Source organism: Cydia amplana, chromosome Z (assembly GCF_948474715.1).
Source record: "Cydia amplana chromosome Z, ilCydAmpl1.1, whole genome shotgun sequence".
NCBI classification, from domain to species: domain Eukaryota; kingdom Metazoa; phylum Arthropoda; class Insecta; order Lepidoptera; family Tortricidae; genus Cydia; species Cydia amplana.
This window is the reverse complement of record NC_086096.1, coordinates 28,954,635-28,970,227: the sequence shown is the minus strand read 5'-3', so window position 1 is coordinate 28,970,227 and position 15,593 is coordinate 28,954,635. Positions and strand designations below refer to the sequence as shown.

Sequence of the window (15,593 nt, the reverse complement as noted above, 5' to 3'; positions counted from 1 at the left end):
TATCTAGAGAGATAAAGAATAGGTATAGGCACGTGATAACTTATGCATACATTAACTTGTATTCAAATGCTTACAAACATTATTGCATAAAATTACAGATGAATTACATATTCAAAATTAAGGGAGCACAGTTTTAATTAATCTACTTATGTTGATCATGTGTTACTCTGCAATGGCTTCAGAATTATTTCTATGATACATCAAAACAAATAAAAAAACAACGGTCTAATTTTATTTAATAAGAAGAAGTATGTGACCCAGGTGGTGTTAGTATGTCATTAGTGCCATGGAATGTATTGCATACGTATATACCGGTTATTCCTTTATTCACGAGTACCTACCATAGCCACTCGAGGCGCTTTCACTCACACTTTATTTGCATATCAACTTGAAGTTAGTTTTGTCCATCGATGGCTATTTATATATAGGTATGCACTGCTCAACTGAGCTGGACAGGTTCATTGGCAGTCATACTGTGACAGAATTACGTATCTATGGGAACATTGTAGACTCGTGAGTGATATTTTAAGCACGACCGCGTAAGTAGACAAACACATAACCTAATAAGAATATCTGCCAAATATGAACTCATTTATTTAAGCAATACGATAAAAACACCTCGTGAAACCACTGTAGATATAATTAATTGGTTACGCTAATAGTGCTAGATTTTTTAATCTTCCGGCTTTAGAGCGTTTGTTCTGTTGAAAAAGATCTTATTTTAAACAAGTGTACTGAAGGACAAAGCCCTACATGTATATTGTTCCCGCGAGAGTTATAGATTTTGAATAAAAATTTAGTTTATTTAATTTGATTACTTTTAGCAGTTTAAAATATTTTTACAGAATTTTCAATTGTGGCTGAATGCCGGATAGGCAGCGGATAGGTCTGTGCCTTCGATGCCTTCCCTGTCAAAAAATTACAATATGGCGGACGAATGTTTGAAATGTTTTTTCTTCGCAAGTTGTCGAGGACGAAGTAGGTTTTATATGATTATACCTTTTTGTCTATTAATATTTGTCACGTTTTATATAAAATACTTTTGTTTTTTAGTTGTCAGTAAAAATGCTCTGTGTGAATGCCGGCTTTTTCGTTGCTCCCGTATTTTAGCTATCGAATTGTGTAAATTGTCCTGGATTCCGGGACACAAGTGTAATAAAAATATTGTGTGTACTCCGGGGGTAAGAATATTGCAAACTCGAGTCTTTAATTCACTCCAGCCTGCGGCTGTCGTGAATCTAAAGACTTCGTTTCCAATATTTCACTTACCCCCTCTTACAATGTAGGTACTTAACAGTGAAAAATGTAAATAATTCATATAAATAAATACATTTATGTATGCCATATACTTTTAACGTCATGTGAACTTAAGGCGGTTATCACTCTGCTCCACAGTTCGTAGCTGCGTACGGTGCTGCGGTTTTTAACTTTGTACTGTAGAATCTTGTATGATATGCAAAAACCGCATGGCATAACACACCGAGATCCGTAGTAGGTATTAGTAGATCCGTAGTACCGTGTGGATTTTTGTTCATAAACGCGTTGCGTTCATCGTGCATCGCAGCCCCGGACGAAGATACGGAGCAACCCGCACCACCGTGCCGTCGACGTGCGAATCGGATCCAGGGCTATAACCGCGAAAATCGAATTTCGCAAATTACGGGCATTTTTCTCTGTCACTCTAATTACACCTGCATTGGAGTAAAAGAGAAAGATCCCGCAATTTGCGAATTTTGGTTTTGGCGGTAGCCCCTCAGTGTTCTAAGTGCCGTCGCCGCCGCACGCGCACTCGTCGCTCCGCAGAACTCCGCACTTTGCAACGAAATGCGGCGGCAGTGTGTTAACCGCCTAAGTGATTCCAGTAAGCTGCGCTATTCAGACTCGAGTAAAATACGCAGAATCAGACATCGCCAACAACTCAAGCATTCTACAAGCGTACTCTGAATAAATGGCTAAAATTATGCAGATTACTATTTAACCAATACTGCGCGGGCACGTAATATGAATGCCAGCCATGAATTAACTGACTGCTAATAGAATACAACTGGTTTACTTAATAGCGCCGGCCGGCGAGTTACCTGAGATTGGACAATGTATGTATGTACATACTTATATTTTTACCCTTAGTTTTTACCGGCGGCTACGGCTATGCTTAAAAGTAGGTAGTGTGACTATTTCGTTTTAACATTGCATTTTAGAGGCAATGCCAAACTAAGTACCTACTGCAGGAGGTAAACACATATTTAAGTCTAACCTCGAGAAATATAGGTACCTAGATAGGCTTCATTGGCTTGGCTATCATTCTTCAGGGCTTAAAACTGAACCCTGAAGGGGACGGCAGTTTCTCCATAAAAATGTAGTCCCCATTTTCCTCTCTGGATAAGATACGATAAAATTATATTTCATTGAAAATATCCAAATATTATAACATTCATAATACGCTTAAATACTACCTTACTACTTACTACCTTAGTACTTAAATACTGTAGAGTGTAGATATACAAACATGGTTCAGAAAAGTAGACATAAAATACAAAATCTTATACCTACGCAAAAATTGTTACAGCTCTAACATATTTTACATCAATACCTAAACTAAGTATTACATGCATATAAGTCACATTATGGAAAATATTTTTATATAAGTTGATGTTTAGTAAACATAGCTATGCCCCTTCGTTTGTCTTTTTTCGAGTTTTTGACTATTACTTCGGTATAAGAATTAGGAGCAAAGAACAATTTTCATACAAATTTTAATGCTCCTAACTCTTATAATAATTAAAAATTCGAAAACAATCAAACGTAGGGGCGTGGGTGTGGTCGATATACATCTAATGTATCAAAATATGTTCAATATATATTTTTCATTTAATAAGTAGTTTTTTCTGATAGTAATTATGATTACTTACTTAAAACAATTTCAAGAAAGTCGTCGTAGAAAAGGCATTTTATAATTCCTAAATGGTGTAATTAGCTAATTTTACAGTTACACTCCAGATCAATGAAAACGGTACACTTCGGGTATTAGGTAGGTATATGTATCTGTAACATATTGACGAAATACCAGTGCATTCTTGTATCATGTCAATATTGTCATTCTATCGATGGAAGAAGTTTCTAAAATAATGTTTGAAATGTGTTGTTATTTCTATCAATGAATATATAGTTATTTGTACAACAAGAGATCAAAGTTTGATATTTCTTCGAGTGCTTATTTTGAGTCCCGTGCAAGCGAAAGATTCTATACTATACTATACTATATAATTCTATACAAGATTCTATACTCGCTACGCTCGTCAATCTAATTTAGAATCTTGAGCGTAGTAAGGGACTCAAAAGTGCACGACATGTAAATAACTTTGATCTCGTGTAGTTCACAAAACTTTTCACCTCAGCAGTGAGAACATATTAGAGAACCCGAAAAATGTATTCCTTCTTCATCACTTACCTCTATTCACTCATGTTTTCTTAAGATATACCAACAATTAAATTTTCACCTCAGCAACTCGAACAAGGGTACTTTGCAAAACAGTGAGCAAAATCGCTGCGGCGTGAGCAAAAAAAAAAATACACAGTGAATTCTCAACTGTCGCGTAATATTACCTCTTTATAGAACTTCTGCTTTAGTTTTGATGACGTAGCAAATAATTTAGCTTGCAAATTAAATACCAAGACATACTTTAATACACCTATTAAAATTGAACAATTTGATACACCATTCCTGACAGTGCAGCTTTTTCATGTGGTAAGAAGAATGTTCTACTCATACAGTCAGATGCAGAGATAACTGGACCCCCCCCCCTCATAGAGAATTGCTTACAGGGTGGGTCAACTATCTCTGCAGCCGACTGTACAAAAAAATCAGCGTTGTTAGTCTTTGGTTAATATGCCTTCAATGTGTCTCGATACCTATTGATACCTCATTAAGTACTTACTACTCTTAACTAGTCTTAATATGCATGCTGATATTTAAATAGACTAGCACGAGTTATCGTGACTACGAAGTCATAAAGATTTTTTTCACCATATAGTGTGCGTACCTAACTATAAGTACGTCATTGAAAATAACGTACGTAAACGAGGTTCCGTCTAGAAGATTATCAGCTGATGGCGTTGCATATAGCATATCGCGAAATTTCAGCAGATAAGACTATTTGCATTAATAAATAGGTACCTACTGGATCTGCATTCGGATGGTTTTGAGGGTAGCAGGGTTATTATAGCTTCTCAAACATTTTGTTTCATTGTTAAGGTAGGAATTGAACTACAGGATGTAAAGTTGCGAAAACATTCCAAAAAGTTGGAAAAGTTCTGTGAAATTTCAGGAGAATTTCACAAAAAATTAAAGGAAATACAAAAATAATATTAATATTATTATATTATTAATTATTATTATATTATATTATTATATTATTTATTTAATTATTATATTAATTTTTGGTCTTAAGTTAGGTTATTTTATAATATGGATATAAAAATAAAATACAAAAACACTTACAAAAACAATACAAAATACTTATAAACATATTATAAAAAACCTAACCTAGGGTGCCGCCAGCAGCGGGGCAAGGCCCAAGCTGCCGGTGGTCAGGGCTGCAGAGAGAGGAACCGGCGGACTATCCGCGCCGTGTCCAAGATCACCGCCTTCTGCATCTGACCCTTGATCCAACCACCTAGCGAGAGTCTCTCAAGATGTTGGTCGAGACTCTTCGCTATTAGACCGTTCGCTGAAACAACTATCGGGACAATGATCGTCGAATCAACATCCCACATGGCGGTTATCTCGTGAGCCAAGTCTAGGTACTTACTAGACTTGTCCTTCTCGGCTTTCACTTATTATATTAATAAATGTTGCTCATTGTTCAATTACATATTTACCTTTGTAATAACACTTATTAAATTGAATGTTCTCACTTAACATTTCTAAGTAACATTTTATCACTATTCTAATAATAGGTATGTACATTATACAGTATACATACAACAAGTCTAATTTTGATAAGCCATGAAACAGTACACACGGACACTAGACTACCGATATTTGTAAGAACAGCCTCCAACCAAAACCTTAAATGTTTAAAGTTGGCTCAAAAAAATTACGTAAGTTAACATAAAATCGCTAATTTCTCTCAAAAACTGAAATAAACATATGTACTAAAAAGCTTTTATTTAACTTGCAATGTATGTACATATATGTATGAATGTTCGGGTCAAATGTTGTAAGTAAGCTAAATTAGACACACTTCCCAATTGAGCTGACTTCACATAATTATGTACCTACCTAAATATAAGTATTATGTAAGTTGGGTGACAATGCAATATGATGGTAGGTCATCGAGCTGATATGATATATGATGAATGATGATGGACCTCCTATGACCATAGGAACTCTGTGATAAAACAACGCAACCGGTTTGTGTTTGTAGAATCGATGAGTATTAGTTGCCTGTTGAAAGAAAAATACAGTCAGCGATACAAGGTTGTATGTATATAAAATAAATTTTAGAGAATAAACCTCCGTCAAGGCGGGAGCTGCGGGTACAACCGCTGAACAGAACAAGCGGCGCAAATATGCTGTCCTCGGCGAGGGCTACATATTTGCGCCGTTTGGCGTAAAGACTCTGGGAAGTCTGGGACCGTGGGGGCCTAGCGCAAAAAGCGTCTTTAAGGAAATGTCCCAGCGCCTCATTGACACCTCAGGTGACCGGAGGGCTGGCAGCTACCTCGGACAGAGGATAAGCCTGGCCACCCAAAAAGGTAACGCTGCCAGCCTTCTGGGCACCATATCGCATGAAGGTGACCTGGGGAGCATTTTTTACTTATAAGTTATGTTTAAGATTTGTTTTATTTTAGTTTTAATTTTAACGTTTAGTTTCTGTTTTTCTCCATTTTGTTTGTTATTAATAAACTAACCAGTAGGAAATATATAGCTAGTGATGTAGCCGAGGGATTTCACGAGAAAATAATTTAAACAGAAGTTACATATTTTCAAAGTAGGTAAGTAATTGAGATAAAAGTTAATAAAAGTATTCAAGCAAATAAATATATTCTATTCTATTCTATTCTATTCTATTCTATTCTAACTCGCGCCACAGCTATATCTTCCGTCGCAAATTTTTAATTTTCCTCTAATTTCTTGGTTTCACGCCCCCTATCGTGATATGATCCTATGATTTACTGTTTTGAACATTTACATGGTTATTACCTACGTTGCGAGCGTATCGAGTCGTGTCGTAGTGAGCGGTCCTATTAGTAGGCGTCGAATGACCTGCCATCGCCTCTCAGCACACTCACGGCTTAGGGTAAGGTTGCGAATATTGGACCTCTTCGATAAATACATGCAAATGTGCCGATTTCAAACAAAAGGTAATTAATAGACTCGGTGGTTATTAAAGCAATACTGTTATATCAACCTACTCGATTACCGTGAACTAGAAAGCTAATCGCATGTTCCCTTTTATAGTTCATGTAGTTTACTAAATATTGAACAGAGCACGAAGGTATTTTTGAAAATGTATGACAAATGGCAAAACTCCATCAAGTCCGATAGCAGAAGTAATTTCAAATCCAAAATTCAAGGAATCGATTGAATAAAAATAACCGCCATGAAAGATTTGGGTTTATAATTCGTTAGACAATGTCGTATGCACAGATTTTATATTTAAAACATTTCAGGACTATAGGGAGGCCTTTGCCCAGCAGTGGGACACTCTAGGCTCATATAAATAAATAAATAGATGTCGTAAAGGCATTTAAGGATGGGAATTTACGGGAATATTCTTGAGAAATATCCGGTAAATAAAAGAATCTCGTAACAATATTCCACTTTTTAACCCAAGTCCCAACATGAAACGTGGACATGTTTATTTAGCATTGCATTGAAAACAATATCATTTTTTAAGTTAACTACAACTACTTACGTTAACTAGCTGTTCATTACGAAATTATCAGCTACTTCTTTAAGTCGATTAATGATCAGTAGGGAGTTACAAATGTTCATAAAGAACCGACCACTTTGCAAGTTTACCCTACGTACGATCAAATACCAGTTTTAACTTTGATGGACCTCGATATGATAATTACTTGTTTCACGATATAGCTATTAAAGGCAGATAAAAGCGCTTATGAATTCAAGCAAGGTAGGAAGCGCTACTTCGTAATGTTTGTCGTGAGTTGGTCGTGTCCCTATAGTATTCTGAATAAAAAAACATGACATCACCCGGCGTTGATTTATTTTGTTAGGCACGTACTTGAGATTTCTATAAAAACAATTAAAAAAAAATTGGAGTCTAATTAAAATTCGATTTGTTGACGCTTGGTTAGAATCCCACTACAACGTAAGTAATGAAAAAGTATTTACCTACTTGACGCAATTTTAATTAGCCATTAGCGCATTCGAGAACAGAGCCAAGACTCCAAGAGTCGATGTAGTCGTCTATCACAGAATGGATTACAACCGGGTCACGATCACATGACACTTGTTGTGACCGCCCGAGGCCATGCTGAGAGCTCGCTGTTGCGCGCCACGCCACCACCGGACCCGGTCCGTGCCTGACTATTGTTTATGTGACACATTAACTTGACTTGCCACTCGTTAACAGTGACCTCTTTTGTTTGCAGGAAATGGCTAGAGGAGATTGCATTAGCCAGCAAACATGGACGAAAACCGTCGCTCCTGCGTGCTATGACCAAGACGTTTTGGATGAGTTTTGCCCCTTCCGGATTCATGTTCCTAATACAGGCCCTCCTGCTAAAGTGAGTATACGCGCACAAATTGTAACACCCGTCATATGCAATGCACGCGATAGACACATTTAGGTAACAAAGGCGTTTTAGCTATTTAGCTAACGTGACGAGTCACCCGTTTGTGATTCAATACTCAGTGACTACCACAAAAAATATTTCACTGCAGTGACTGTAAAATGATTTAAACCAGTAGGATGTTGCTAATTTAATGTAGGTATTTACTCGTATTGTACTTTATAAGCGTGCATGAACGTGTTCAGGAAAACGGATTATACACTAAATATGTATGCCCTGTCTATGGGCATACATAATATTTAGTTAGATGAGTGACACAACACAACTTACTTCATTTTTAGTGTTCCGTACAAAACTTTGTTCACGGAACACTTCGGTCTTGCAAATCAGTTAAATGCGTTTTTTAAATATAAAGGAGCCCTTTGCATCGTATTTGATCCTCATACCTATTATTATTATTTTCGATAGCAAAAAGGAGGAGTTATTTTCGATTTACTTGTAATAATATAATCTTTAATACAAAAAAACGACTTTACAGCATAGTTTGGAATGCTATTAAAATTATGTAGGTACGAACATATTTAGTGCATCTCAAATTTGAACCTTATTTAATTGTTGTTGTTATCCAATACTATATACCTATTCGTTATTTTTTATTGTTGTTACGCAGTGTTTAATATCAATACATGTAAGTATATAAAATAAAAGTTGTCCTTATATTCACCAGACCTTTCCAACCCGTGGCGCTGTCGATGCTGCTGGCATACTGGGAACCGGGCACGGACATGTCGTACGAGCAGGCAGTGTACTGCGCCACCGCCGTCATCTTCATGTCGCTGCTCATCGCCTTCCTCAACCACCACGGCGCCTACTCCACCCAGCAGTTCGGCATGAAAGTGCGCATCGCCGCTTGCTCCCTCATTTACAGAAAGGTTGGATCATTTCTGCTATTTCATTATACATACTGTTTAAGCTACATACTGATAATGAGCGGCAGCATTCATCTCCTAAAATGTATATTAAGTAGGTAGGCACAACATAACGTAATACTAAATGTTTAAATGGCTGAATTTTGTAAATGGGGTTTGTGATGAAAATTGAAATAGATAGTTTTTAGAGTGGGGAGACTCGATTGGTGAGCAAAGTCTGGAAAAACATCACAACTTTTTTTTCTCCATACAAAAGTGAAACACCCTATGGGGTAGTGAGGGTAATCCCGTACTGCTACGCGAAAATGGTCTTAGGAGACCTTCTGTAACTTTTTAATTAAAATTCCCCTTTTTTAAAGTTGAGAAGTTCCTCAATTCCTCATGGATCCAATTATCAGAATATATTTTGACAAAAATGGGGTCAACCTGTAAGTACATATATCCCACATTAACCAAAAAAATATTTTTCTAAATCGGTTGAGAAGTATTAGAGTTCTGAGGTAACTTACATTAAAAATAATACAATACAAAAAAAACATACAACCGAATCGAGGATCTCCTTTTGGAATTTTGAAATCTGTTAAAAATACTTAATGTAGAATTCTTACTTAATACTCAATATATAAATAAGTAAAACGTCATCAGATTCAAATTAATTCTCTTCCATGTCGATGAAATAATCATTATTCAACAAAAGCTCAGTTTGTACTGTATGTTTGTATGAGTGGCATAAGCATTGATTGCCCCCACAGGTGATGCGCATGAGCTCAGGCGCGCTGGCGCAGACGACGGCCGGCCAGGTGGTGAACCTGCTTTCCAACGACGTCAACCGCTTCGACTACGCGTTCATCTACTCGCACTTCATCTGGCTGCTGCCGCTGCAGGTTGTGCTCGTATGCTACCTCATCTACATCAGGATCGGGTACGCCGCGATCGTCGGAGTCATCGGAATCGTGCTGCAAACCATACCGGTGCAATGTACGTTCAATTATATTTTCCTCGAATTTTCAAGTGCTTTTATATTCTGTCTAACAACACAATATGGCATATGTTATGAAACCGTAAAAACAGTTTATTGTTCTTGCAGCTTATATGAGCAAATTGGCTGCTAGGTTACGAATGAAGACGGCACACAGAACCGATGAGCGTGTCCGAATTATGGATGAAATTATTAACGGCATGCAGGTAAACTCGTCATTTTACTAATAGGTAATACTTAACAGTAACACAATGCATTATTGACTTACCTCTCTACTATACACTATGGGCTCGAATAACCCGACAGATTTTAAAAGTGTATTCTTGACAGCATTTCTAGAGACTAAAATAACATACAACGTATTCTAACATCGGTCTTGTTTTAGAGATAGTGACTATTCTTGTGATTGTTTTTTCTGTTATCGCTGGAAACGGTTTTTTGGCTACCTACGACTACGACGCCTACGACGCTGCCACTATGTGACTTTGTTTAGACATACCTTGTTACAATTTTTTTTTCTCGAAAATGTAAAAAGAAATAACTTTTCGTGTGCAGAAAACACATATACACAAAAAAAAAATTTTTTTGGCAATTTTAACCAGAGTCACATAATTTTTAGGGTTCCGTACCCAAAGGGTAAAAACGGGACCCTATTACTAAGACTCCGCTGTCCGTCCGTCCGTCCGTCCGTCCGTCCGTCCGTCCGTCTGTCACCAGGCTGTATCTCACGAACCGTGATAGCTAGACAGTTGAAATTTTTACAGATGATGTATTTCAGTTGCCGCTATAACAACAAATACTAAAAACAGAATAAAATAAAGATTTAAGTGGGGCTTCCATACAACAAACGTGATTTTTGACCGAAATTAAGCAACGTCGGGCGGGGTCATTACTTGGATGGGTGACCGTTTTTTGCTTGTTTTGCTCTATTTTTTGTAGATAGTGCGGAACCCTCCGTGCGCGAGTCCGACTCGCACTTGGCCGGTTTTTTTTTTGCTCCATATGACCTCAGGAATGCGTTAGTAATATCTGTCGGGTTACTCGAACCCACAGTGTAGAAAATGGCGAATCTTGACTGAAGCTAAAATTTTATACCAAGTGTACCCATTTTCATTTTTATTGCGTATACTTATGGGTATGTTGTATGTATCCATGCATTAAAATAGTATTTTTTTATTATTCATGTAGGTATTTTATTGCATGAATCGAAACGTAACGAGCATGAAAGAGCGGCTGACGTAGCCTGATCCACGACAGAACACATTCATACTATACCAGACGTTAATAAATAAAAATACCTTATATAAATTCTGACCAAAAAGGGCACAGAAAGTTCTCTCGGTATTACTTTTATTGATACATTAAAGAAATATAAAACATTAAAAAACGATTAAGTAGATAGTTTTGACGAACGTATGATTTTCCGAGTCATTATGGTTCGGCGTATCCTGTTCTGACTATTATGTTTCGATCATTTTATTTTTGATGATGGATGGAAGGGCTATGTAGTTACCTTCAATTAGAATGGGTTATTACCTAGCGAAGTTAATAAGTATACAGATAAGTGATCTTTCTAAATAGGTATTGCAACGATATAAATTCAATTAAGACCGGTGACTTTTTGCAGCGGTACAGTCAGCGTGATATAGAATAAGCGATAGTGACAGCTAAATAGGGCAAATACATTGCAACACAATTTGTTACCATAGGATAAGGATGTATTGCGATATATTTTGTTGTCACTGTCTATTACCCTCTGTACCGCTGCTAATGCACGTTTCACGGACGAGCATTTGTATCGATTGATCCAAGCTATTGTATCGGTGCACTCGCTCTTACAAAACAATAAAAACCTGCGGTTGATTCTTTGTCGGTTGAACATGCGTTGTATTGTAATAGTACCAAAAGTACTCGATTGTGATATCATATGAAAACTGTGTCAATTTCTGAATAAAATTTACTATTGAAGCTTAAACATATTTTGCTAAAATATAATTCACATAAAATGTACTTTTGAAAGATACGATTTTACATGTATGAACTGCAACACTACCTGCAAGTCAGATTCACACTTGTCCGGTGTTTATAATATCTAACACTTGTTATGTATTATTTTCTAACGTACCCATGTACAGTCAAGTGTAAAAATATGGGTGCACAAATCATATTAAAAATACGTTTATGTCCCATAGCTCTTATGTCAGCGAATTAAGAACTATGAGACATATTTTTGAGTTGTCTACACCCATATTTTTACACTTGACTATACCATAGTTAAGCTCCGCTACTCGATGCTCGATGCTAATAGTCTTTTTGGTACTAAAACTGATGTATGGAGTGAGCACTCTATGTATTTTTTTCTCTATGACTATACACAGACAGTAATTAGTTACTTAAAGCATCATTTGAGAAACATCTGTTTCTTAATACTAGAGGCTGGTTTCATATAAAACAACATTTACATTACAGTACTAGTGCGTAAAATAGCACTTTTCGTGTGTATGTCAAAAGTTTAAAGGGCCATATGTACTTACTGTAAAACGTTGTACGATACACGTGCGAATAGGTAATTCGCAACTCGTGTCGATTTAAAACACTCTCTTCTGTCGTGTTTTAATTTATCGCCACTCGTTTCGAATTTCCTCTTTTCCGCACTTGTATCGTAAATAACTATTTCAGGTGATAAAAATGTACGCATGGGAAAAACCATTCGAGCAAGTCGTGGCGCTAGCCCGTCGCAACGAGATCAAGTGCATCACTCAGGCGTCGTACCTGCGCGGCGTGTACCTCAGCTTCATGGTGTTCACGGAGCGCCTCACGCTCTACATCACCCTACTCTCTTACTCGCTTTTCGGCTTCCAAGTCACGGCAGATATCGTAAGTATTTACAATACACTATAATTTATATCATACAAATACCTCTGGGGTAATAATTGATAACATTTCATTTTATTACCACTGGCACTGATTTATATTTTTTATTGATTCGGTAAACCTAAATAACCTACACTTGAAGTAAAAAACATTGTTTGCAACATAAACGAGCTTATTTACATTGTGCGGTTGTTTACATAAAGGTATTGTGGATGCGGATCGTCGCATTGTTCGTAAATGTTAAATATTTAAAGACAGCTTTTTCACAAGTTATCCTGAAATCTGCACTTCCCATGAGTCGTTTATTCCCAAAGTTAAAGCTAAGTAGCTCAGCCATGATTCTACTGACATAAACTAGAGCTTATGGGTCGGGTTTGGTGTCGGATAGGAACTTGAACACCATCGTAAAAAGTACTAATACTGTTGGGCGCCATATATAAGAAAATATGAAACGTTCTGACCATCATGCCTAACAGGATTAAAAATTAAAGTTGTTTAATTTCCCAATGTACAAGCTCCCAAACAAGATCTGAAATCTTGATATTTTTCAAAGACAGGTTGAGAACCACTTACATCTCTTTCCATTATTAGAGTAGTTTTCAAAGGTATGTAGGGAAAATATCAAACGATATTCCTAAATTACAGGGTATACAAAAGCAAGCTTTAGCAGAGTAAAATTCTCAAACTTTGAAACAAATAAGAGCTCACAATTCAGTCCTTTTTCAAATATGTATTTACAAGGATATTCCTAAAGACAAAAAGACGACGTAGACGCTTTTACTGGAACAAGTACTCATTGTTTCTAATAATGAGCGTAAAGTCTGAGTTTCATCGAGGAATATCATAAATTTTGTATTATTTCGACTTTTCTTGTGAAAGCGCTCTTAACACGTGAAAGTGCGGACGTATATACTAGAGCTTTTTAAGAAGGAATTGTTTTTCTAGTTAATTTCTTTGATTTCGAGGAAATAAGTAAAGAACTTAATCGCGTATCTAAGTTTTAAGATTTACCCCCGACGTTTCGAGGGCGGCGCCGTCCTCGAAACGTCGGGGGTAAATCTTAAAACTTAGATACGCGATTAAGTCCCGTTGTATAATTTAATAATGTGTAAAAATCGTGAAAGTTTAAATCAGTGTTAATAAGTAAAGACGTAAAAAACGTACCTAACGTGAAATCGACATCTAATATGATGCAATAACAATATGTATGGAAAGTAAATACACTTCGTACATGCTTCGTACCTACTTATTTAATAACAAGCATTCACTTTTTGAAGACTCCTTACAAGAGTGAAGCATAAAATAAACCATGAAGGCTTAGTTATAATGTAAAAGGTATTTAAAATGGTAATTTTCAAATACATTATGGCAACTGTTACAAAAAACTATGTCATCTTAAGGGTCGTTCTCGCATTTCGTGCAAATCGGTGTTTTCGGAAATTTACCAAAAATGTGGTGGCGTTTTCAAATATCTGTTAATGCAAGGTTGTAACATAGGGCCTAAAGTATATGTCTCTCCAATGAACAATTCTAAAAAGATATGTATTTTCTTTATATGTACAATTAACACTCAAATTTTTCATTCATCTCTACATGTAACGCGTGAAGATATAACTTTGACCTACATTTTAACCTTAAGATACTACAAATAGAAAATTCGTTGTTTGTTCAATAAATGATTTATTTAGTTATGTTTTAAATCGTATAATATTAGAAGCTAGAAATAAATAATAAAAACTATACAGCCTTATAAGTGTATGGTTCAAGTAATTTCTTCATTACCGACGCGAGAAATAGATTAGCTATATTTTGCTATATAGCGAGGGTATATAGCGCCTACCGCCGATGCAACACATTGTTCGTCAGTCAGTTGGCCGCGTGATCTCGTAGCGGACGCCCGTGTGCCGCTGTTAGCGAAAATATATACGATCTCTCGGGTCGGGAAGGAGTGTGGTTCTCGTTAGTCTTCATCGCCATCGCGTGATTTATACAGTAAGTAGCAAGTGTACATTATTATAATTATACGTAATGAAGTGTTTTAGTGTCCCCTTTCAGATGGTTTATTCTGCAAAATTAAGGTCTGATGCCAACTGATGTAGGCGACAAAAACTTCCAAAACTTCATTCATATCGGTTTCATTCACTTCTTTTCCGTCTAATTTTACTGGGAAAGGTAATGAATGACTTAAGAAGGTAATGATAATATATTCGAGGCAGTGCATTTAATGGAAAGAGGCTTAGTTATTATAAATATTACGTTGTTATAAACATTTAAAACTGTATATGATAATAGGGGAGCCCAACCGGGGAGCCTTTGTAGTCTAAGATGGTCGACCTTCACCGATATGTCTGACGGATGAAACTTACATATTATGAAAGAAAATATATTCCTGAACATAAATAAATAGGGTTGCTTAAGGGGACGGTATATGACGTTTTCGATTTAGACCTCACTTTGTGCAATCAATTTGTTCAATGAATGATTAATAACTGCATTAAATTATACGCAAATCTGTTCACGAAGAAGCCGTGTACCGGCTCTTCACGCCATATTTTTTTTTATTTCCTGTAATTCTCTACAAATCGACACTAAAAGTGTCCAAAAATCAAAATATGGAGTTCCGTTTGAGCAAGACGCATTACAGTTTTGTCTTTGACAGTAATTGAGTTGTTGTGGGATTTTGAAGGCTAGATAACTAAACTACCAGATTATTATCTACTTATATTTTTACTCACAAATACAACACAGAAATTCAATCCCAAATGTAAACTTTCGTATAATTTCCATACATTGACGACATCACTCAAAACTCTTCTTCGAGTCAGATGGCCGTTGGCCTTGCATCGAAGCAGACGTGTACATCGTCATAGCTCGTTTTTGACATTAATAAAGACATTTCATCATATACGCATACGAAAATGTATACCAGTAGATAAATTGTATTTCATAAAATAGGGTAAATAAATATAATCACGTCGAGCTCCAGTCAAATTTTAAATGTGAGTTGTTGTTATTTACGGGTCGTAACGGTCGAAAACAGCAGTAAATTA

At 36.4% G+C, this 15,593-nt stretch overlaps 1 protein-coding gene across 1 annotated transcript in view; it reads left to right on the top strand.

Moving 5' to 3' along the window:
* LOC134661513 (ATP-binding cassette subfamily C member 4) overlaps positions 1-15,593 on the top strand; it is a 62,567-nt gene that overhangs the window by 31,560 nt on the left and 15,414 nt on the right. Inside the window, exons 2-6 of the mRNA XM_063517631.1 lie at positions 7,621-7,755; positions 8,489-8,693; positions 9,443-9,668; positions 9,778-9,875; positions 12,349-12,546. Coding sequence (XP_063373701.1) covers positions 7,621-7,755; positions 8,489-8,693; positions 9,443-9,668; positions 9,778-9,875; positions 12,349-12,546 — 862 coding nt within the window. The remainder of the gene's footprint in view (positions 1-7,620; positions 7,756-8,488; positions 8,694-9,442; positions 9,669-9,777; positions 9,876-12,348; positions 12,547-15,593) is intronic.